Source organism: Chelon labrosus (assembly GCF_963514085.1).
Source record: "Chelon labrosus genome assembly, chromosome: 13".
In the NCBI taxonomy this organism is placed as follows: Eukaryota; Metazoa; Chordata; class Actinopteri; order Mugiliformes; family Mugilidae; genus Chelon; species Chelon labrosus.
The window spans coordinates 25,955,132-25,979,988 of record NC_140346.1 but is presented as its reverse complement, the minus strand read 5'-3'; the positions used below and the strand labels follow the sequence as shown (position 1 = coordinate 25,979,988).

The window sequence follows — 24,857 nt, the reverse complement described above, 5'->3', positions numbered from 1 at the left end:
CACTGTTTCAAGCTGGAGAACCCTTTGATTTACTGCAGCTACTTGCAACTTCTGGGGATCCGTGCGTAATTAAAAGGCGAATGGGGGATTGTGTTGAGACAATCAGCATGCCGCAGGGTTTCTCACATCCTTTTGAGAAAGGGAGGGAGGCTGTGGAGAAGGAGGAGGAGGAGGAGGAGGGTGGAAAGAACTTGAGTTGAGGAATTTGAATCCTGGTTGAAGGGGGTGAGAGGGGAAAGAGAGGCAGGGGAATGTCTGAGGGAGTCTGAGGGAACCGGTGGACAGGAGAGAGAGACTTTGGACGACAGACTTTGGAAAGACTGCTTTAAGAACACTCTTTCGGTTCCCAGATATAGATTCGACTTCGGACAACTTCATCAGCGGAAGGAAAGTTTAGTGCGTGTTTTGTTGTGCGCTTTTTTTTGGGGAACTAAAGTTTGTGGACACTAGACCTCCAGTAGGAATCAACCAAAACAACCGCGTAAGAGGAAAGACGTTTCAGCGGCGCAGAGATCCCTTTTCTCCTTCACAGTTTGTCTCCTTGAAAGAAAGAAAAAGGAACTGAAACAATCTGCTTTGGTCACATCTGCGGCTAATTGCATTTTTAAGCATCTGCCCAGTCAAAGTTTTTTTTACTAGCGCACAACTTTGGTTCTTTGAGCTGCTGCTGAGATGCGCCGGTGATGTTCCCGAGATGAACGCTGTCCTTAAGAAGCTCATTCTCAGAGGTGATCAGCTATCAAGACAAACCATGGGCGGCTCGAAGTGGTCGCTTTTCATCCTCATCGTCGTTTTTTCGTGTTTGAATCCAGCAGCCGAGGGAACACAGCCAGGTAAGGCTTAACCGATCAGCTCAGCTTCTTATCCAGCCTGAGCGTCGTTTGTTAACCTCAGTGAAAGGGGAAAAAAAAACTAGTAATGAGCAATTAGCCCAGTCAGCTTTTCTGCTCCTAACTCATTAAATCAATTTGGTTTGGGGTGGCGAGTGCAACCGCAGCTGGAGAGAGCGTTCAACATCTGGCCAACATGAAGAGACTGCTAATAAAAAATCATCCATTAAAACAAGGTGTTCAAAGAAAACAAAAGATTTCTGATTCGTTCAGCTCAGTCATGCTGAGGGTTTTTATTCTGCTGATGCTGAGGTGAAAGGAGATTGCTGATTGTTTAACTTGCCTCACTAACAAGACAGCTGAAAGATCATGTTGGGGTTTCTTTAGATTAAAGCATGCATCTAAATCTTTACACTTGCTGGGAACTCATCCAAAGAATCCAGGTATCCAGACCAAGATTCCTGCTCCTCATGAGTTTTCCAGCTGTGGAATGTCAGAGATGTACTACTGCGGGCAAGGATGAGGCTTAAAGTAGCTTAAATCTTGTGGGGAAATGAGAGAATGCTATGAATTTCACCTCTCGGGCATGTGTGCAAAAAAAAAGAGAGCTTGTTCTGCGTGGGAAAGACTGTTGAATTTTGCATCCACTAGTACACAACAACCCCTGTCAGTCATCTTTCAGAAGCTTTCATCTGTTCTGATGGGGTCCCTTCAGGGGCCACCCCCCCCCCCCCCCCCACCTGTCAGCTCATGTGTTTTGACCATCGTGGCCGCACTGTCTCTCTGGGAGCTGTACCCTGAGAGATAGCCGGATGTGATTTACAAGCTCGGAATGATGCGTTCAGGGGGAGAATATTTCCTGACGTCTCAGTTCCTATTTGGATTTGGCGATGGCCGTGGTCCAGGAGCGAGGGGATGTGAAGGATGAGGAGGGGATCACGAGACGGGACACTTGGGTTCGTGAGTCAGAGCTGGTCTGACTCACAGACTCGAGTGGCGAGATGATGGATGGGGTACGGGGGCAAGAGTGGAGGAGAAAGAGTTCGGAGGGGAGGTGGCAAAATGTGTCCAAAGAACGGCATGAAAAGGAGAAAAGGGTAAAAGGCGCGGCGGTGAATGGAGGGGCCGAATTACCAAAAGCCAGGAGAATAAAGGAGGGAGTGAGAGGAGGACAAATGCTTAGACTGTGTCGGGTATTTTTGGTATGTGCACATCCACTGACATTTAACATCTGAGCACTTTTATCAGGAGGGAGTGGGAGTAGTGGCCCGGCTAGAAAGAGAGAAATGATAAAAAAAAGTGGGGGACCTTGAGGGAAGGGAATCCAGGCAACAAAAGGGAGGAGATGGAGTAGTTAAGCACAAATGAATCAGTGGGGACGGGCCACACACAAACACACACACACACGTACGCACAGTGTGTCCACGGCCTGCTCTCTCTGCCTTCTAATAAAAGGTTTACAAGCTTATTATTATGTGAATGCAGCAAAAAAAAAGATACAGAGAAAGAAAGTAGGAGTGTTTTTGTTCAGAGTAGCTCTGAGAGAAAAAAAAAAAAGAAAAGTCAGGGTCATTCTTGAAAGAGCTCAGCCAAGCTTAAAAATAAAGGGAGGGATGACTTTTTACACCGAGAGAGCACAGAGACGGAGAGGCGGTGCAGCAGAGGCTCAGCAGGCCCCTTCATTTATTTCATTTATTGCACACTCCCACAACGAGCCTTTTGGATTCCAGGTTGAGTGTTGGTGCAGTTTGTGTTTTACATGCACATCAAGATCACCATATGTTATGTTGAAATGCTGCCAGAGAGGGATTTTAAAATGTTTCCCAGGAGCTTTTGCTGTTTGGGTGAGACGGGTTCCACTGGAATCCGTCGGGGTCGCAGCGACGGCCCAGAGGTCGGAGGTTGGCCGTGAAGCAGACTAAGGGGGCGGCTCGACAAGCTTGAGAAAATCTTTACAGGCATCACTCAGTGGAAAGAGCGCGATTTATTCTCATCCTGAAATCCAAGTGCACAGCCAAAGTTTCCATGTCCTCAGTCATATTCCATCCGTTTCATCAAGACGTGCAGCAGCTACGCCTTTCCTCAGCTGGGGTGCTTAGCATTGTTGTTTGATGGTGCAACAGTTTGATTTCTTCCCGAAGAAGCCCCAAAAAGAAGAAGTTAATACTCATCACGGTTATGATGACTTTCTGTTCAACATTTTTTGGGTCTTGGACAGACCGTCAGACGAGCTGCGGGACGCCGCCGCTTCACCTTCACTCTGATTATGTTTAGTTAGCGCTGAGCTCTCTGTTCTCTGGCACCGAGCAGCAGGAGCAGCCGTCCTCTAACAAGAAGCCTTTGTCCCGGTGTCAGTGCTGTCCTTCTCAGGTCTGGTCTGCCCCCCCTCCATATCAGTGAGGAACACAAGATAACCAGACTCGTAAAAAGCCTGCGAGCTGCTGGCAGATAAACTCTGGGTACACCTGTACTGAATAAATGAACATTTATCAGATGCACAAACAAGCATGATTGATTCGTTAATAAGTAAACATCATTGTCTTAAATGTGTCAAGACTTGCTGCTTTTCTGGTTTCATGTCACTAAACTGAATATATTTGGGTTTGAACCGTTGTTTGGACCAAATAATCTCGAGTTATGGGAACTTCAACGACCAAACTGAACAATCATTAACATGTTTAGTCGTTCATGTCACCTGCTGGCTGCAAATGTTCGTGTAACTAGAACCTCTGGCCAGTATTTTGTGAGCTCAGCACAATCCAATCTCAGATCCAGCAGTATTCCTTCTTCTGCAAATAAAACAGCATGAAATAGGTTTTATTATTTGGACTGTGCCAACACTAACCCACTCTTTTTTCTCTCTCACAATCAAAGATTTGGAGTTCGAACGGAGTCCCACCACTGTCATCTCTTCACTGGGCAGACCTGTAACGTTGCATTGCTCGCTGAAGGGTAAGGGAGGTGAGGAGGAGGACCCCCCTGATGTGATGTGGTATAAAGACGATCAACCACTTCTGTACGCAGACACCAACCAGTATCAGGTTCCTACTGACAGCAACGGTTGGATAATCAAGAGTACACTCAGGTAAGAGGTGATTTTCTGCTACACGCTACAGTTGCTTTTTTTTTTGTTCAAGTCGGTCCTTTAGATTTAATGGGATTTAAGGATCATCTGTTGTGAGGCAGCCACTCCTGGCCTAAAAACCTCTCTTCATCTGTGATCGCATTCATTTCCTGTTCCTCCGCCTTAGTTTTCTCCTCGCTGAACCAGTCTTGCTGCTGGATTATGTCACCATGTCGGCTTCCAGCCAGCGTAGAGAAAAAAAAAACATGAAATTAAGTCTGTTATAAATGATATAATCCAAGGAAAACCCCATGTGTCTCTGCAGCTGGAGCTTCATGTTTTATATTCTTGTTTTATGACAGGAAGGCAAACTTTGGAAAGAAACTAATCAGGGTCTGTGCGTCTTCTTGTCTTGCTGGCTTGGTTGCTCATGTCTTGATCTAAATGAAATCATTCCTCTTTATACACAGAATCGTGAAGGTCCAGCTCAGCGACATGGGCTCCTATAAATGTGCTGTCACTTCAGGAGGAAACCAGACTTTTTCTAAGGAGGGGAAAATTCAGCTGGAGGGTGAGTTCAGCTCTAGCAGCTACGGTTACAAAAAATAAGCAACTTTCCTCTGAGGGCCACAGTCGGATTTGGATTGCTTTGGAAGAGTAAAAGACCCTGACTCAGCTAATTCTTTCCTCAGGCCTTCCCCATTTCTCTGTGGAGCCCCAGCACATGTCTGTAGTGGCCAATGTGTCTTTGAGCCTGAGGTGTGTGGCCCACGGCCCTCCGGAGCCGGTCAGGCTCATCTGGCTGCAGGATGGCGCTCCTCTCAACTTGCTGACGGACCCCGTGGCCCTGTCGCCGTCCACGCTCAACCTCACAGGTATCATCTGTCACTCTCACTTACCTCAGCACTCACGAGCAGCTTAGTTAGAGCAGTACAACCTCGGTCAGTTCCTCCAGGGCTCATAAACTCAGTGATTGATTGTTTTATCCATAAGACGTGAAAAATATTACCCCAAAAAAACATTTAATGTTGGGAGCATATGATAAAAGTTTGAATTATGAGTTCTGTTTAATAACTAACAGAGAGTTGCTGTCAGCACAGTTTCTACCAAAAACAAAAAAAAACAACTAAAATTACTGGTTTTGATTTCATCTATTTCGACTGATTATTGCAGCCTGATTCAAACACTACACAGAAATATATTCTGCCTTTCAAAGACTTCCAAACCCCCTCTTCCATGTCTCTAACAAAACCAAAGAGGGGGCCTGGTTGGCACAGTTCCAGCGGATCCATTGAGGACGTGCCTTGTGGTTGGGTGGGCAAACTCAGAGCAGCGAGCACGAGAAGGACAATCGGGAGATGGAAAATTAATGTGCAGAGGACGCAGCGAGATAAAAGAAAGGAGGGGAAGGAGGAGCGTTTTGTTTCTGCTTGAACGCAAACCACAGCTGCCCGCCAGATAGCTGGCCCCGCGTCAAAGTCCAGTGGTAAGGGGGGTACGGGGCTGAGCTGGCTGAGTCAGACGGAAGAAGGGAGGAGCTGTCAGCAGCGTTCGGTTGATGGGTCTGGTTTGACTCATCAGAGCGGCCCGCCTTGTTCTGACCAGAATCCGTTTGTCGGTAACCTACACTCACATCTCTGGAATGGACAGCTGCTCTGGCAGACCGCGGGTCCAAACCACGGCAAACACAAATAATCTTTCAAGAAGCCCATAAAGAGAAATGGCATGAAGCACATTCAACTCGTGCAACACACACCCACCCCCAAAAAAATGTCAAGTATGAGGTTGTATTTTTTATTTTTTTTGCAGAAGGTCCGCAGTATTGTTTAATATGAATGTTGACTTTTCTGAATATCTATGCATAAAATCCATCTTGTCTCTATATCTCACTTCTGCAAATGTCAGCACTTTTAACCTCACAGTTTCGCTTTAGCGCCTCGCGATGAAATCAGAGTCAGGGTTTGTTAGCTGCAGTCTCAAATCCAGTATGATGGCACGTCTGAACAAAACTACGAAGAGCGCAGAATGACATGAAACTAGTACGTGTCCGCTAAGGAAACCAGAACTGTGTCATTCCCAGCTGACATGAACCTTGTTGGTCAACACTGTGAAGATCATGAGCTTCCTCTTACTGACCAGCTAAAACATTTCAACTCAAGGGGGGATGTTGTTTTGCGGTTTGCTGATGAGGAAGGAAGAGAGGAGAGACGAAGGAGCAAGTGGCGCAATCCCGAGATGGCCTGATGAGCAGTTCATTCGCCCTCCCAGCCAGTGGTCATCCCTCACCCTTCCCTCCCTCCTTTTTCCTCCCGCACAACCCCTCGCTTCACCCGGCGAGGATCGTACCCCCTGTTCTCTTTCCGGCCGCGGCACAATGGAGGCATGGTGCCGTTGGCGCAGCGCGACACACACACACTGCGTAATCCTGTGTCAGTTTGTGGCTCGCTGACAGCGCCGGGGCGTTAGATAACAGTGATAAAACTTGAATGTCACATGTTTCTGTGTGAGCCGGCGTGTTTTTGTGTTTTGTGCGTGAGCCTATGTTGTGGAATGTTTGGAGTGAGCAACGCTGTGAGTCACATTCTGAGAGGACTCATTCTCCCTCGCTCTCTCTGTTGAATGTCAGTGTGTGTCACAGTGTTTTGCCCCCTCAGTGGAGCCCCAGCCTCTCAAAGGCAGCGGCTCTGCCTTTTTACACCTAGACCCCGGCGCGACCGGCCTCTTTGTTCCCAAACACAGGGAAAGAATTTGTCTCCAGACTCCAACTGCAGCCAATTTCAGACTCAGACGTTTGAGATTCCTAAGAGTGCGTTTGTAGTTCTCGATGGACCAGATATTCTGGTCAATTAATGGTTGCTGTACTCATCCATTGAGAGATAGTAATTAAAATACAGAATTTAGTCGCAATTTAGATGCCTTTCAATCTAAAAAGACTCATTTTAATGTTTTTCCTGTGCATAAACGGTTCAAGACTTCTCATTAATGCGTTGTCACAGGCTTCATTACGACAAACCGAACTATATTTTAACAATAGAAAGTTGAGGCTAGCCTCACTCTCACGGAAGGATTGTTGACATATTTCCACATGACATTCAAAAAATTGTGCTTTCACATCAACAGGCACATGCTAAGTGACCGTAATACTGCTGACAGAAAGATCCTTTGTGGAAGCTATTACCGCCACACCAGTCTCACTTTAGTTTGAGCCTTCACAGCGTTCTCACATCGACGTTAAGTCCGAGTCAGCGTGCTGAGCAGGCACTCTCGGTTTCAAAAGACCCGAAATCTTCCTGCTTCACACGTTTTCATTTTTTTCGGCCCAGGTCTGAACAGGACCAGCACCTTCTCGTGCGAGGCCCATAACGGCAAGGGTGTGGCCACCTCCGGATCCGGTACCATCACCGGTAGGTGTCGTGCAACGGAGGCACAAACCTCTCCTCAGTTAGTCTGAATGCACTTTTCAATAGCTTTATGTATTCTCTGACTTTCTGTCTTTCTTTTTTTTTTTTTTTAGTCCTCCCATCGCAGCCTCAGAACGTGACCGTGGTGGAGATCACTCAGACCGCGTTCCGGTTGAAGTGGCAGCCCGGCTTTGGAGGCCACTACCCGATAATCCGCTGCTCCGTTCAGGTGAGACGTCAGGCGTACGCCGGTGGAGAATACCACGACTAGCTGAGAACGCCGGCCTGGAAAAATCACTGCAACTGTTTGACCGGCAGTTTAAACAAACACATCATTCAAAGTCTTGTTTGCAGACTGATTCTGAGCACCAGGGCTCTACCTTGAGCTAGCCTAATTTTAAAGAAAAGAGAACTAGCTTTTCTTTCCCTGGCTTTACTCATCCTCTACCCCTCCCTGGCTTATTCATGAACCAGAGTATCATGTTTCACTCTGGGAAAGTGGCCTCCTGGATTAATTTTACGTAGCATGTCTCTCTCTCTCTCTCTCTTTCTCTGTGTGTGTCAGTGTCTCTCTGCCACTATTCTGCTTTGTGCTATTACAACTCATAGCTGAGAGGAGGAACATTTTCTCCTGGAAAAGGGAGCAGTGCAGCACCACCCCTAAACGTCTGGTTTTAATAAAGCTGCCCCTCATACCTCTTGCCGTTCTTGCCCCCTCCCCTCATCTCTCCCTCGCCCCCCGCCCCCTTTACCCTCACAGGGGAACAAGACAAGGGGCCTGCTTTAGCAGAATGGGGCAAAAATCTGAATTTAACGGTTCATTGTTTGGCGAGGAGAAACATGAAAAAGGCTGTGGTGTAAAGAGAGAGAGAGAGAGAGAGGAGAATGACATTACTGTGCGCCACTAATAGAAGCATAAAAAGAGATGCATGAAGGAGGGAAAGAAGGAGAGAGAGAACAGAAGAGAGGAGAGGAATACAAAGAAAGTCAGTTCAAGAGAACAGGAACGGCAGTGACAGCAGGTATTGCGGGTCTGAGCCATGCAGGAGGAATGCAGGCTCAGCTGTGACTCAGGGCTAGATTCAACACACTTGTTTTGCTTGCCTGGATGGCTGATTCATCGAATTAAGAAGACCGTCTCTCTCTCTGTCACAAACATTCATACACTCTCCCCATTCAACATTTCTCAGGATCACGCCACCAAAGTCGCACCACATGGAAAAAAAAAAATCCCTCATGTGACCTCTGCATACTCATACACTGACAAAGCAGCGCAAATCAGCACCTGCTCACGCACACAAAGACCTAACGTGTTTGTGTGGCCGCTCTTTCTTTTTTCACTACAATTAAAAACTGTAAAGCTTCATCCTGCAAAGTGCAGCCCATAGCCTGCGGGAGCTGATCTCCACAACGAGCAATACAGCAGAATAATGAGACCAGCCAGACCAACAACTTTATTGCGGTTTTGAGATTGCTGCAGTGAAGCATTTTCCCTGCTTTGTGTTCCTCTTTAAATGTGTTTACCACAGAGAGTTTGCAGAGGCAGCAGGTTTCTTGCCTGTGATTTCTGGTTGATGAGTTCTGTATTCGGTGCACCTTGCTGAGCCTGGGTCACGTTCAAAAGAGCAGTGGAGCAGGTTTTACACCATTTATGGCAATTAACACTTAATGGGCCCCCCACCCCCACCACCACCACCACCAGAAGCATTTACATGCTAGCCCTCTCTCTAGTCTTTTCTTCCACAATACAGGATGCAGCAAAATATTAGAAAAACAACCTTAAATGTTTGGATTGCAGAGACAGAAATGCTCTGTGTCGTTTTTCTTATTTTGACATGTGAATCAAGAATTATAGATATTATATATAAACAGAAAGTAACTACTGAAGTGTAACATCAGTCCACCTTAATCTATGAACGATATCATTCTAGATTTAGATTATATATATTATTTTAGTTGATTTTATTTGCAGTTTATTACAATTATAACTTCATCCCATCCTTTTGTGTCTAGCTGCTTTCTGTCTGTGGTTTAAATGCACTAATGTTCTTCTTTGTATTCTTTATTACTGTATCTAAAGTGATTTATCTGCCAGTTATTCAATTGTCCACAGACTTGAGCTCTGTAACAGCAGCTTCCTCTTCCCGTTTGTGCCGTAAAGAGTCTAAATGCACATGTGAAAGCGGTGTTATCTGTACGTTCCAGGCTAAACATGCGGGAGATTCCTTCACGGCCGGCCCAGATAAGCTGATCCACAACCAGAACGTGAACATCCCGCCGGCCACCCACCTCATCGAGGACCTGGAGCCCCACAGGCGCTACGCCGTCAGGGTGGCCTGTCACAGCAGCCAGGGCCCGTCCGACTGGTCGCCCTGGGTGGAGCTACGCACCAAAGAAGGAGGTGAGTCCTCTGAGTGCAGAGATTAGTTTGTTTTCACCGTGGACGCCATGTCTTGATGTGTGTGCATGTGGGATTACTTCCTTGGGAGTGTGTGAAGGTCAAGGCTGTGTTATCTGGCTACCGATTTAGCTCTAAGACGTGGTCTCCTCCCATTCCACTGTGTACGCTCCGGGACTAGTCCAGGACAAAGCAATGGAGAAACTAGCAGGTGCCACTAAGCAGATTTCTAGGATCATTTACCATTGCATGTTTAGACTTACAAAATGGAATTTAGCAGCTAAAACACATTTATTCAGTGCACACAGTGTTTGGGCCTTTTATTGGAATATTAAAAGTTAATGGCTTTACAAGGCCTACCTGTGGTTTTTTCTCATTTTTCCAGTTTTTAATCAAGTCAAACTTGTGGCTCAAGTGTTCAGATGGGATATTAACTATTCAATTTTTTTGTCCATGGCGTAGTTAATGTGCTGCAGCTGTGTTCTAATGCTTTATGCCTTGGGTTGTTGGTTTTACTGTCTAGAACTGAAGCTGTCATAGGCTCCTAAAGGTCTCTGTGGCCGCTGCAGCGCTGTAGTCACACTCACTATAACTATTTGCTTTATGAAAAAAGTTTAAATGCTTTTAAAGTTGTTATCGCTAAATGGTAGTTTAAACGCCTCTTTGCGCCAAGATACTTTTATTTTTTTAGGGATTGGTTTAATTAACTGCAGACCTACATCTGTCGGGCTGTTTGTTCAGTTTGATTCTATGTGACTCAAGACTTAATAACCTACTGTATGGTAACAGTGAGCCGGGGGAATCAAGTTACAGTCTACTGTTAGTCATAATATTCATTCCTGTGCCCCTTTAACTTAGTCAGTGTTTATGAAGGATTCCAGATGCGAGTCACTGCACCTCCGCGGACGCCGTTTCAAATGTAAACTGTTGAGGTAGATGGCTGGCTGGCTGGTATGGAAGAGACAGAGAGTTGGTGGAGGTGGAGACGGGGGGAAAAGGGGAGGGTTGGTGGTAAATTCTCCTGAAAGGCTTCTGTTAGTCGCGGCGCTCTGTCCAAACTGTAACGCTGGGCTCTGCTGTGTGCTGCGAGTTTAAACTGAGGTGGGATTTTCCATGCCAGCTCATGCCGTCTCTATCCCTGGATAAATAGGAATGGAAACAGTGTACGCTAAGAGGAGAGATATGCCACGCGAGGGATGGTCGGGGCTTTCCATAATGCAAGCTGCTTATAATGTGAAAACTTCATTTTTCTGGCAAAAACGAGAAAAGGGAGAAGTAGCCCTCCCCCACAGCCTTGAAATGTTGGCTACAGTCATAATTTTCAGTTCTTTATTCTTAATAGTTCATAGCGATCTTTGTTTCGTTTTGGAGAAAATAAAATCACAAATTGCTTGCAATCACAAATTTTGAACAGCGTGGTTCCAGTAAATCTCTCTGCACTTGTTCTAGTCAGTCAAAGGAACTTAAAACTTAAGATAACATTCAGCTTGTGGTCTAAAAGTTCAGAAGGCACCAAGGTCAAAAAGAGAATGAAGAGCAGCAGAATCCTCTTAGCTCGGCCATATTCTCATTAATATATTGTGCAGATACCTTCCAATTTTTCCATTTCCTTCACTGAGCACTCACTTTCCCGCAGTCTCCTACGTACATTTCCGAGGAACTTATTTCCCGCATCCCCAAACAAGCTGGACAAGTTTCTGAATCCAGTCTTTCAGCTTCACCCATCCATCTCTCATTTCCCCCTCTTTTTTTTTTTTGACCTGAGACGACCTATCATTTCTTTTTCCAGCGCGTGCAGCTAGGCACTGTGGGAAAAAAAAAAAAAAAACGTGGGTTGCCACTGGGAGCAGGGAAGGAATGGATGTAAGCGCAAGAGAAACGGGAGAAGGGGGTGCTTTGAGAAAACAGTCATTTTGCTATTTTCCCAAAGCCCACTATTTTCCCTGGAGGATGAGAGAACAGAAAGAGAGGGAGAGGGGGAGTCTGGGAGAGGAAGTGAGACGACCTATGGCACTCTTATAATCCTAAAGCTGCGATGCTTGCTTAACAACGCCAGAAATGCATCTTTCTAAATGAATGAATGGAAGAGTGAATGAAAGCTGAAAGAGAAAGACAGTGATTCCTGTTTCCCCTTAAACATTCGTCACAACATAACTTCTGTCTCTTCCCCTGCCGGCCGAGATGCCACAGCTAATCGCAAATAAATCCACTGTCCTAATGGAAGTGAGTCATGACGACGTGGCGCAACACATGTGTCACAGTTAATCCTGTTTATTACTGCCTCCTGGGAAAAAAAATAAAAGAGAAATTGCAAACACAAGCGTTGAATAATTCCATTTTCAAGACAGACAACAGTTTGTTCCACTATGAAATTAAAACGGGGTGGACGTCCTCGAAGGCCGTGACGATTTTCATGACACTAACATTCGTGTTTTTCGAGTCTGGAAAACAGGTTTCCTCTGTAGGAAAGAGTTTGTTTTCCTTTATGGGGAACAGACTCCCGGATCCCAGGGTAATAAGTCAGTTCCTGGCTTAAGGATGACCCCTTTTTCAAACACATGTTGACCCACGCCGGGGCTAACTAGGCCGAGAGGATGAAATATAGCCGTCAGAGAGAGGAGCAGAGCCTCTGTCTCTGGAGCCAGCTGATTATTTGACACTTCTTTTTCGATAGCGGCGCTCAAACGGGATGTGAAACAGTAGTCCGCAATAGATGCAGATGTTACCTTCTGCTGTTGTGAACTAATTGCGGCTCAAGTGCTTGTTTGTAAGCGTCCCGCCGGGCCTCCGCTGCTTTCACTTAGAAGACAAAGAAACAACGTGAGGCATTTTTTTACTCTGCGGTTTCTGCATTTCACAAAAACAGCACACTCCCACCTTTTTTTTTGGGAACTTTTCAACTTTTCACATGTTTTTTTTTTTCCTCCACAAACTTTTACGTCAACGGTTAACATCCCTGTTCTCCGCAGAGAAGAAAACTTGGACAGAGTGAGATGGAATCATGTTGGACGGACGACGGTGACGGAGACAGAGATGAGAAAGCAAAGGAAAAAATAGAGCTGGGAGGCAACACAGAGGTGGAGGAGGAGGAGGAGGAGGAGGAGGAGGAGGAGGAGGAGGAGGAGGAGGCAGGGAGAGGCATGATGGAGCATAGGTGGAGCCGAGCTGCTGGAACGAGGCTTGTTTTTGTTGCCGCTGGCGGGCAGAACAGGGACCACATGTGGAAACAATCACCCGCCAAACGCTTCCTGATAACATCATCCATAGGCTGGGCCATGTTTCCCAAACTCCCAGTGATTTAGCCTGTGTGTGTGTGTGTGTTAGTGTGGGTTTATGTGGGTGTCCTGCTAGTCTGTGGGACTTTGAAAGCCGGTAGAGAGCGAGAAGCAAAGACAAAGGGAGCCTTAACTCAGACGCCAACAAAGGAGAGACGCCTTCTCCTTGAGAAAAGGTTTCGTGGATTTCATCAGTCGCATACGCGTGCATGCATACAAACATTTCTCACACTATTTCTAGCGTGGTATTCAGCTTGGATTACTATCCACTGGTTATTTTGGCCGCCAGCAGAATTTTTTACTCTCTGTTCCTGAAAGCCAGAAAAATAAAAGGCAGGCGAGAGGAGTAAGCAGAAACAGAGACGGCAACAATAAAAGAGGTGGCATGCAGGATTCATAATGTGTCCATCTGACTTTTATCCAGCCAGGCCGACATGAACAGAGTGTGCACTTCTGAACTCCACTGATGTGTCCTGAGATGCCTTTTTTGTGTCCTATTAAAGCAGAATTCTCCTCCTTCTCTGACATCTTCTCCTTCCAGCTGTTGTAGTTATGCACACCCCAGAGGCTCAAAGCTGTCAAAACAAACACATGCCTGGCTAACCCCCGGCCCACTGGCCCCTGGCCACTGAGCTCACAGCCACGGCACTGCCGGCTTCTAAATTTTTCTAAAATAAAAAGGCAAAAATACGATTTTAATCTCTGCTGTGTTTTGTGTTTCAGTGCCAGAGAACTCACCTGCAAACGTGACCGCTGTGCTGAACGGGACAGAGGTGCTGATGACGTGGGAGGGGCCTCCGGGGAAGCTGAATGGAGAACTGCAGGGCTACATGGTGGAGTACAGCACACCTGCTGCAAAGCAGGTCAGTGAGAGAAACGTTTATTTTCATTTGTCCTCTGGAGGGTCGCGGGGGGGCTGGAGCCTATCCCAGTTGTCATTGGACCCTGGACAGGTCTCCAGTCTATCACAGGGCTAACACAGAGAGACAGACAACCATTCACACTCACACCTATCGGCAATTAAGCAACGAGCATGTCTTTGGACGGTGGGAGGAAGCTGGAGTACCTAGAGAGAACCCACGCAGACACAGGGAGAACATACAAACTAGTCCCCAGATTTGAACCCAGAACCTTCTTGCCGTGAAGCATCAGTGCTAACCACCACACCGCCGCCCCCAGAGAAACATACACAGAGCAAAACACAACAAAGTGGTGGTTTCTAAGTTTTTCATCTGGAAAATATCTACTCTGACCGGCCCTTTCTTTTCTTTCATTCACAGTTTGTTGTGGACACTGGACTGGGCACTGAGCTGTCAATCAATCTGTCTCTCCCCTTGTCCAATGTGTCTTTCCGAGTGTGTGCCTACACAGGGGCCGGTCAAGGACCCTGGACCCCCACACAAACTCTGACGCTCACGTCTGCAGGTGAGTGACAGGAAGCATCTAAACCACTCATATATACTACTATCATAATAAACAACATACTGCATGTAGACAGGTTTTGTCCAAATATTGACTTGAGCTCTGGTTTTCTTTTTACTCCCACAGAAATGGGGGAGTCTAGAGGTGAGTAATAGCTGCCTTTACACATTTAAACCCTACTAACCCTACTCTTCTGTGACCTCTCTGAGTGGCACAAAATGACAGCGATAGCGGAAGTGAGCTCATGGTGTTTTTTTTTCCAAAGCACGACTTCTCTTTCTTATTCTCTGTCACTTCGTTCGCGGTGTATTTTGGTGAAATAAGGAAGGAAGAGAAAAAAAGAGAATTGAGGATCTCAGAGACACGGGAAAGGGGAAGAGGGGAAGGGGGGGGAGAGGGGTTGGAGGTGGGGTGATGAATGGGAAGACGCATCATAAATATTTATAACAGGCTGGAACAGTGTAGCATCTCTGTTTGCTTTGTCTAATAGGGCCAGACAGACAATTCAAACAACAAGAACAGCAGATGAAAAGAGGAAAGAAAGAGGGAAAGTTGGGGGAGGATGAGTGTGAGTAGGAGGGAAAGTTGCAAACAGTGGCTGGAGGGTTTGAGTGTTCGGGGGTAGTGTGAGAGACGGCACAGCAAGAACTCCACCAGGGAACGATTAGAAAAAGGGAGCATACTTGTATATCTAGGAAGACGTTTTGATGTCTGGCTGAGAAAATGATTGACGACTTGAATGCTGCTTTGTCGCTTTAAGGGCTCCAAAATCCTAAAAAAAAAAAAAAAAAGTATTGTTTTCATCTTAAGCGATCAACATGACTAAACTCTAACCCGCCTCCCTCCACACCCCTCTCCTCAGGTCCGTCCTCGCCCCCGGCCTTTTCCTGGCACTGGTGGTATGTGGTGGTGGCCGTTACCGGAGCTGTGTCCATAGCTGTGCTCATGGCTGTTTACGTGGCCAAGCTGCGGCGCAAGGAGACGCGATTCGGGTGCGTACGGGCTGTCAGGGCTCCTCGTGGGTGGAAGGGAGTGACTCATTAGCCGTGCCAAACCAAAAAATGTTCACTTTTTTTCCAGCTCCTTGACCTAGTTGCTAGACTTTCTGTTGAAGCTAAAGCATTCTGGTGGAGCAGAATAGTAATTATGACAAAGTGCCATTATTTCAGCTGTTGACACTTAACGCTGGACTGACCTCTCTCTCTGTTTTGGATGCATGCGTTCACTCACAGAGAGGCGTTCGAGCCCATGATGGAGAGCGGAGAACTGGTTGTCAGATACCGCGCTCGCCGCACCTACAGCCGCAGGACTACCGAAGCGACGCGTAAGTACTTCCCTGCCTCGGCATGTTTGTCAGAAACATGACACTTTCTACTTACCCCTGACCGTCACTGCAGCTGGAGGCGATGGCGAGCCCAAACCTGCCTCTGAGGACAATTCCAAATAAAAAGTAGCATAACAGTATCTCTTCCAGTATGCCCTGGGCCTGGATCCAGAGGTTCAGTGGAAGGAAACTGATGCCTCTCATGTCACACAGTGACAGCTCAAATCTCCACCATTTCAAGACGGGAATCACATCCTAAGTTTGTTTGGTTCTATCAAAGCCAAGAACACAAACAGCTAATGCGTTCCCCACAGCTGTGATAACAGAGTGTTCAGTCAGCTGACATACTCACAGCAGCGCTATATTATATAACGCAATATCTTTATAATCACATCGATTAGACGTGCAGGAAATTTAATAAGGACCTGTGCAATAAAGGAAAAAGGAAAATAAAGGAAATGAAGGTGAAACTTAGCAGCATATTGGAGAGTTTAAAGATGTGTGAAAGGCGGGTACAGTTACATTGGGGACTTGATGCTCCTGTGAGATTTCAAAATTAAGCGTCAGTCGAGGAGTAATCAGCTGCTCTAGCTGTAAATTGACCGTTTGGGGGATAGATTAGGAGTCAGAGGAAGTTTGGTAATGTGTGAAAAACAAAGAAGAGTTTTGCAGGGTGCTGTCACCAGCCTGGAGGCCCTGCGAGTCCGCATGATTACAGGCAGAGATACGTACCTGTAAACGCAGCATACGGACTCAAATTTCACACAGCTGGATCACATCCAAGCCCCAGCATTGTCGCTGGTGTAAACACACTATTTATATAATCTTCACGCACGAGTCTCGGCTTGCCATGGCCATAAAGAGGACAGGGGAAAGGCGGACCTGCAGGAAAAGAAAGAAAAGAAAAACTATTCGGTGTGTAAAAATGATAGGAGCGAAGAGAAAGAGATGTGGAGATAATGTGTACTCTGAGTGAACGATGAAAAGCAAAGCGCCTTGGGAATGAAGGAAGAGGTCAGATTGGAGGGATTTAGGCAGGATGCACACGGCTGACGTTGACCACTAATTTTGGCCAGTCCTCGGGACAAAGTCAAGCCCCGGGGCTCCGGTTATTGCTGCAATAGCCGGTCACGGCAGCATGTGTTGGAACATGCCTGTGGCCTGACCGCATTGCCGTCCAACGCGTGGCAGATTGATAGCGTAGCAGCAGCTGGAGGGGGATCGCTGTGCATGTTGTTGCCTTGTCACATCCCGGCCCAGATGTGAAAAACAGAGCCGGCCAGCGTCTGTAGCTCGGTCTGCTCTCCGCCATGACAGCCAGCTGTGGAGGTAATATTTAAAGGGAGCATTTAAACCAACCTAAATCTTCTGACCTCATCTCCCCAAACCGCCCCGGTCCCGGCAGGATCGCACGGTCACGTGACCCACACCCAAAGATAAAGAGGACAGCGAGGCCTGATGTCACTTTCTGAATAAGTTTTTGGTTTCTGTTTTTTTCAGTCCAATCCAACTTTATTTATAAAGCACTTTAAAAAACACAAAGAGGGAACCACACTGTACAGAAGAATTGAATAAAAGACATGAATAAAAGGTTTTGAATTAGTTCAGATAACCTTTTGATTTACTGTAGATTAAATACGACTACACTGTGGCATTTAGAATAAGGGTAAACATGTTTGAAATAGATTTTTGTGCAAAACAATCGACCTCAACGATTTATTATTTGAATACAACTTCAAATAATGTAACACTAGGGCCACTAATTGTCTTTACATGAACAAACAGCTGAAAACTGAAAACATTTAATGAGCATTTTGGGGAGTTTTACAAGGAGACGGGATTGTTTCAGTTCAGTTATAGTCTTATTTTCCTTGTTGTTTAAGTCTGGCAGTATTTATTAACACTTTGTTTTTGGCGTGGAGCTGTGCATCGTGGTTTTGGGAAAAGCGCGGATGGCTGCTTTGTACAATCCGGCTGTTTTTTTTTCTTTCCTCTCTTTTCTGTGTCGTTAATTAAAGTGCTTTGTGCTCCAGGCGGCATTAAAATTCCTTACTTTTTCCTCTTCAGTGAACAGCCTGGGCATCAGCGACGAGCTGAAGCAGAAGCTCCAAGATGTGATGGTGGACAGACATAAACTTACCCTGGGAAAGACTCTGGGAGAAGGTAACGCTTGGGTTTTTAAGTTTCTATAAGTGTAAGTCTCACTTTAAACACTGGAGTTAATATGGACAGTATCAGTGGCAGCAGTCAGGACTCACCTGCCACAGCTCCAATGCTTGCTTTCTGTTTATCTCCAGTGTTTTGGCCCTGACTATAGTGCAACATGTGAGCAGTTCAACCAGACATCTGTATCATGTAAAGTTTCGTCTGAAACAGCATCTGAACTGGCTGTTTTTCTCCTTTGATTTCTTTCTTCAGGGGAGTTTGGCTCTGTGATGGAGGGGCTGCTGACTCAGGAGGAGTCTGTCCTCAAAGTTGCTGTCAAGACTATGAAAAGTGAGTAGACAGTATAAGCACTCAACGGTTCCCACAATGAACCCCTTCATCTCGGGAACACAGGCCAATTGACAGGCTGCCCCTTGGGTCAGAAATCAACAAGTGGTCCGGGGCGAAAATCTCAGTTTCTGATCAGAAAACAGACAAAGACACGGCTTGTAGAAAATATTGGCAGAAGAGAAAGTTGACCCCCACAAAAAGCATAGTGCCAATGTAAAGTCAATTATATTAAAACTGGATTTTTTTTAGACAGCGCCACCCTCATGAGGATTCTGTGGTGGAGAAGTTGAAACAAACATAGTGGTGAAAACTGCTAACCTCTATTAATTCGTAGTATGAAAAGTCCAACACCCTCTCAAAGAAATGTTTATTTCTAAACCCTGGCAACTTTGCAACGTTAGTGCCGTGTTACTATGAAACGTGGAAAGTGGTCTCACCTCTGCACCATCTTCTCTCCAGTTGCCATCTGTACCCGCTCAGAGATGGAGGATTTTCTGCGAGAGGCTGCATGCATGAAGGAATTTGACCATGCCAATGTCATGAGGCTTCTAGGTGAGTCAGGAGCTATGGCGCGTGGGCTGGCGAGTTCAGGCTGGCAAAGAGAGACGTTTCCTCATTTATCCCCTTCTGCTTCCAACCTAAAACAAAAGAACAATAAATAAATTCAAAATTCAACAGCAGTGTATATTTACCTTTAACACCGCCCCATCTAATTTCTTTTAAAACCCCACTGTGAATTGCTTTCCACCAAAGAAATAGTCCTGATGTAATGCACTTTGCACATTTTCTAAAGGCAAATTATATGAGGCATGCATTTTAAAACGTGTGCAACTGTTGGCATGGCATGGAAGTGAGAAAGTGTGTTTCTTTTTGTGTTATTCTTTGTTTAGATGAACTGACCCATTACAATATTGTCTTATTTAACTAGAAAATCCAAGACTGAGCTAATCACGACATAAATCATGTTATTTTCCAAATGTGCGACGCATGTGTGTACTAAGCCGGGATGTTTTTATAGGTGTGTGTCTGCAGACCGTGGAGAGTGAAGGTTACCCCTCCCCTGTGGTCATCCTACCCTACATGAAACACGGAGACCTGCACAGCTACCTGCTGTACTCAAGGCTCGGAGACTGCCCTGTGGTAAGTCTGATTAGAAACAACAAAAGACTCAGAGTCAGCAACACAGAAACAGTTTAACAGCTGTATGTGTTTGGAGTTTATCAGCTCAGATGAATGTCTGTCAGCAAAATGGGATCCAAAGTTCAGCGCAGATGTAAAGTATTTGTTAAGCGAGTCCGCACCCACTGCCTTTTGGCAGCACGTACGAACTCTGAGATCATGCGAGACGACGAGTGTGCGTATCTGCAGTTTTACTCATTAATGGATGAAGTGTTGCGTTGGAACCAAGAACTGCCATACGCAGTAAGTCCCTGAAGAGATGTGTTGAGAAAGACAGGCCTAATCAAAGCAAGGCGGCGCCCAAAATGTAGAAACATCCAAGAGTTTGGCAAACATTCAGAAAACAGAGTGCTGGAGCTTATTGTTCCCACAGGAGGAGGCTTTTTATATTTGGGGTCGAGTTTTGCTCGGTTCAGATGTATCACAGAGGACAGATGGGCACCGGTGCCCTCTACTGGGCAGAAAGTAAATTGGCTGGTACATGTGTAAACTAAATCCTTTTCTCTGTGTGCTGTCCTACAGTACCTCCCGTCTCAGATGCTGGTCAAGTTTATGACAGATATCGCCCGGGGGATGGAGTACCTCAGCGGCAAGAATTTTATCCACAGAGACCTCGCCGCTCGCAACTGCATGTAAGCACAAGCTCTTCTCTCTTCTTCCGCTTTTTTTTACTTTTTTTCACTTCCTTTAGGTGTTCTTGTTGGCTCTTTCTCTTTCTCTTTTTGATGCATTTGTAAAGTAAAACTAGGGTGAGAGACTATTCTTAATGCAATACTGGACAGAGGGTGAGCTCAAAAGAACAAAAGCCCAATATGATGCAAGAAAAGCATGATAGTCTCTCTCTGAATGACAGAAGTTGCAAATTTATGTGTTTTGCATGTAAAATCTTAACAGTAACTCTAAGGCCAACATAGAATATATAATAATTAAACACCTAATAGTGCCAAATTACGTCAAAATTGTACTGAATTGCACATATGTACTTCATTTCCACGACCCACGGCAGCAGTTTAACACTCTGGTCTCTCCGTCTCAGGCTGAACGAGAACATGAACGTATGTGTGGCCGACTTTGGCCTCTCCAAGAAGATCTACAACGGAGACTACTACAGACAGGGGCGGATCTCCAAGATGCCCGTCAAATGGATCGCCATCGAGAGCTTAGCCGACCGCGTCTACACCACTAAGAGCGACGTGGTTAGTTCACCTACCGTGTCTTTGTTAGTGTGTGTCTGTCTCTGTGTGACTCAGAAGAAATGCGTTACAGGGTTAAGGCTTAACCATTTAAATTAGCGACTTAAATTTCTTTCAGTCAAGCTTCCAGATGGAACATGGTTTCACTTGTAAACGGCACGTTTTTGCAATAATTTGCCTAAGAACCAGCTCGGTATTCAAAGTGGTGTAGTAGTTCTACTATTACAACCACTTTGATTAACTTCTACGACGGATACAGCTGCTAATATCATTGCTTACATATTTTACGGGCGTCTGCGTCCATGCACATGTCAGAGTGTGTTGATACAGTGTTAGCATTTTAAATTACGTGCATTCTTTAGTCCTTGTTCACTGAGGATGTCCAGAAATACCAGACAGACATGGTTGGGATATTTTTCCACAGCCAGTGTTTGATCAGTTCAGATTAATGTTTCACTAATGTGCAACAAGGTGTGTAAGACACTACAGGAATTCAACAAAGCTTAATCCTTCCCCTTTCTGTCTCTTTGTTTATTTTCTCCTCTCCTCCGTCTTGCCCTTGCTCTCTCAGTGGTCGTTCGGAGTTACCATGTGGGAAATCGCCACACGGGGCCAGACACCGTACCCCGGGGTCGAAAACAGCGAGATTTATGATTACTTGAGACAAGGAAACCGTCTCAAACAGCCTCCAGACTGTCTGGACAGCATGTAAGTTTCAGCTCCTTCGTAAAACACGCTCCACAGATGATCAGATGTTTCCTCCCCTGATTAGAAACACATTTTTGTTTTCCATAAAGCAGTAGAAGCTAAAATGCTTTCAGTCCATTTGTCTTTCAAGCCTTTTCATGCCTTAAGGTTTGTGAGATCCAATAAATGAAAGTAAATGGGAGATTTTTTTAATGGCTTTTCATCAAAAAAGTTAATTTATTAGAGTTACCAGAATATTTTGCTGATAAAAATTTCTAGGCCACAGTAGAAACTAACTGCTGCTCTGTACCAGCTGAGCACAATCAGCACCAAAGGACATTTTTAGATGCTTTAACGGTGGGCTGAATACACGACTAACATTTCTCCGTCCATTTCTCCTCCAGCTACACCCTTATGTTCTCCTGCTGGCTGCTGAGCCCTAAGGATCGTCCATCATTTGAGTCCCTGCGCTGCGAGCTAGAGAAAGCCCTTGAGGATCTGCCGGACACCCAGGACCCAGACGAGATCCTGTACGTCAACATGGACGAGTCCTCCATGGAGCTCGGGGCCGTTGGCGGGCGTGACCCCCTCGGAGGTTCGTCTCCTCTCTGTCTGAAAGCCCTGGACTCGGTGACGACAGTGGAGGTCCACCAACCCAACCGCTACGTCCTCTGTCCCCAACACGAGACCATCCGGACCCTTACTGACTCCTTGGAGAGCCTAGACATGCCTGTGTCGTCCTCCACAGCCACGCTGCCTCTACAGTCGTCGTGCCACTCGACTCCAAACCCCACGCCGGCGCCCACCCCCAGCTGTGAGACGCTGGAGGACAGGGATGGATCCAGAAGAATGCCCTGGCAGTGATGTACAAACTTTTAAAGAATGACATGACTGCTCACTGCCAAAGTGTGCTATCCCATTCCAAGAACAACATCCAGCCTCTTTCTACTGACTTTAAGAAACCTCATGTGCCTCTCTACATGTACAGTCAACAAATATACTCACACACACATCCGAAGGCATTCCAATGAAGTGAAGCATTGGGATTTTTTCTTCTGCCAACCCATTCCAAGATGAGCACATTTTGAGTAAAAAATACGAGTTGCCGCCACTATTACAGGTGGTAGACAGTGGGAGAACAGACTAGGTGTTGTTTCCCACAAACACTGCAGCACAATCAGAAGAATCAATCCCAGTCGCTTTAGCAATAAAATGCCACATACGTCCAACTGCCTGTATGCAGCGGAGGGATGAAGCTAAAATAATCAAACTACTTTGTGAAACCAGCTCAGACACTGCCAGAGTCAAAACAAACTCAGACGCTAGACATTTCCAGGGAGTAAGTGCTAACATACATGACCCAAATAAGAGACCTGTGATTCTGTGATGGAGAAACCTTACCCGTACCTGTATCTGTGTAACTCAGAGCAAAGATAACTAGAGAAGGGGCGTCAAACTCATTTTAGTTCGAGGGTCACGTACAAGCAGCCTGGACCAGTAAGGTAACAGAATAATAACCTATGAGGAACGACAACTCCAGATTTTTTTCATTTGTTTTAGTGCAAAGAAGAACAAGTAAGTTAGGAGAATGTTTACATTTGATAAACTGTCCTTCAAAAAATGAAATTTCTTAAGAGAAATTAGTGCAATTTGGGCACAATACTGTCTGCTGTTTAGTCGTGGGTCTCAGTGTTGTATTCTGTCCACTTCTCTTACTAAAACAGTGACAAATTAGGGTTAGCAGTAGTTTTCATTAAACAATTGCAGTCTTCTATGTAATTTGCACTTTGCAAATTCATGCTGCGGGGCAGATTAGAACCTCCGGTGGGCCACTTTTGGCCCACGGGCCGTATGTTTGACACCTGTGAACTAGAGGATTAAAAAGAAAAGAAGAAGCAGCGGTCTGTTTTATTGCATATGAATCATATGGAGAAGACAAATTGCTCCTTTTAAGGTTGTAGTTATGCAGGTTTGTGAAAGACCGTGCAAACGTTTAGGCTCATATTGTTCAGTATTGTTGTTAGTGGGTGAAACCCATGATATTAGCCTAAGCATACCATACCTGAAGACTTTTTAGCAACAGCAATGTATTAAAAGTGAGAATGTAAACTTTGAAATGCTTTATGGAGGATCACATCCCATGCATACATAGTAGTTTGTATCACAGCTCAATGTAGCACTCCAACAAGACTCCTGTTTGTCCTCCGGGAGGTGTTTTTACTACTATACGTCTTTGTCATAACTCAGGAAATCTGAGACAGTTCTCGAGGGACAGAGGTACTGGTCAAATGAAGAGGGTACAAATAAATCAGAGGTTCAGGTGGATGGACTGAGGGTAGATACAGACATGAAGGAGGAGTTACCCAACACGAAAGACGGGATAAGCTCCTCACTTTTGCTTTTTTTTTTTTTTTTTTTTCTCAAGCACAGTGTTCTTTTTTTGTATTTTTTTTTTCATGCTGATTTTTTTGTATTTGTACAACTTTGCACTAATGTTTTTATATCTGCGTATGTTTATAAATTGTATATCTTTTTACGCTTTTTGGGTTTGAATGACTTTTTTTTTTTATTTTTATTTTTGTTTTTGTTGTTCGTACATTCTCAGTCATCTTGCAGAGGCCTTCAGATATGTTCTTGCGTCAGCCAGCATATTCACGATGGCAGAGGTGAAAGACTGAGATTGGGACTGGAAAACAATTCTAACCTCATCATCTGACGCCATCCCGCCACTCCTATTCTTGTTGAGGTTTAGCACTGTAAATAGCAGTTTGTCACCAGCAGGGTTGAAGAGGAGAGCATAACAGCCGGAAGTTTGAGGAAGTCCACCATGCATGCACTTATTTTTTTGTACATACAGTATATATTTTTGTTCTTTGGATCGGACTTGACCATATTCCTGCAGAAATTTTGAGAGAACCAATAGTTCCAATGAGGCGCTGTGATTTTTTTTTTTATATATATATATATATTTGTATACATCAAAGGTACTTATATATGAAATTGTATACCGTGCTGTGTTATACCTGTAGCATTAGTGTGCTAAAGTGTGCATTTCTTGCAATACCTTTGGTACTGTATACTCAGAGGGAGTCCTGAGTGCTGAGACCAAGGCACTGGTGTTACTTGCCATATTCAAATGTTCAAATGCCAGTTTCAGTGCAGACACACCTCCTGTTTTATGTGTTGAGCATTGGTCATGTATTTCAAACCAGCAAGAACAGGAACTCCGCACAGATCAGCCTTAAATCTCAAAATTTCACAACTTTACCAAGTGCCTTCAGAGAGCCAGTATTTTGCATTACAGTAGATGTGTGTATGGATTTTTTTTTGTCAGAAATGATTGTATTATAACTGCCTTTTAATTTTCACTGTTATGATGTATAAGCAATGTTTTATACAGTACGTGCAGTATTTTGCATTAAGAAATAAATGTGTTTGTTGCAGAATGACCTCTCTTCCAGTCGTATTGAATGTTTCAGTGGCATCTTTATTGATTCAGCTAAGCAGGTAAAAACAAAACAGCAGGTGATGAGGTAACATTTGGAGATTTCTGATCACACATCAGGAACGTTAAGAACCCGAGATTAC

The 24,857-nt window shown here is 45.3% G+C and overlaps 1 protein-coding gene across 1 annotated transcript; it reads left to right on the top strand.

Annotated features, from left to right (window-relative positions):
* Positions 1–694: 694 nt before the first annotated feature.
* On the top strand, positions 695–24,857 carry axl (AXL receptor tyrosine kinase; the record flags this gene model as incomplete). The annotated part of the gene is made up of 20 exons (XM_084558824.1): positions 695–833; positions 3,705–3,915; positions 4,365–4,465; positions 4,587–4,769; positions 7,218–7,298; positions 7,409–7,524; positions 9,501–9,696; positions 13,692–13,831; positions 14,249–14,393; positions 14,517–14,534; positions 15,253–15,382; positions 15,623–15,714; positions 17,782–17,877; positions 18,133–18,210; positions 18,670–18,762; positions 19,229–19,350; positions 19,912–20,021; positions 20,426–20,585; positions 21,154–21,290; positions 21,674–24,857. 20 exons carry the CDS (start codon positions 695–697, stop codon positions 22,131–22,133), a joined length of 2,808 nt encoding a protein of 935 aa, XP_084414950.1. The 3' UTR covers positions 22,134–24,857.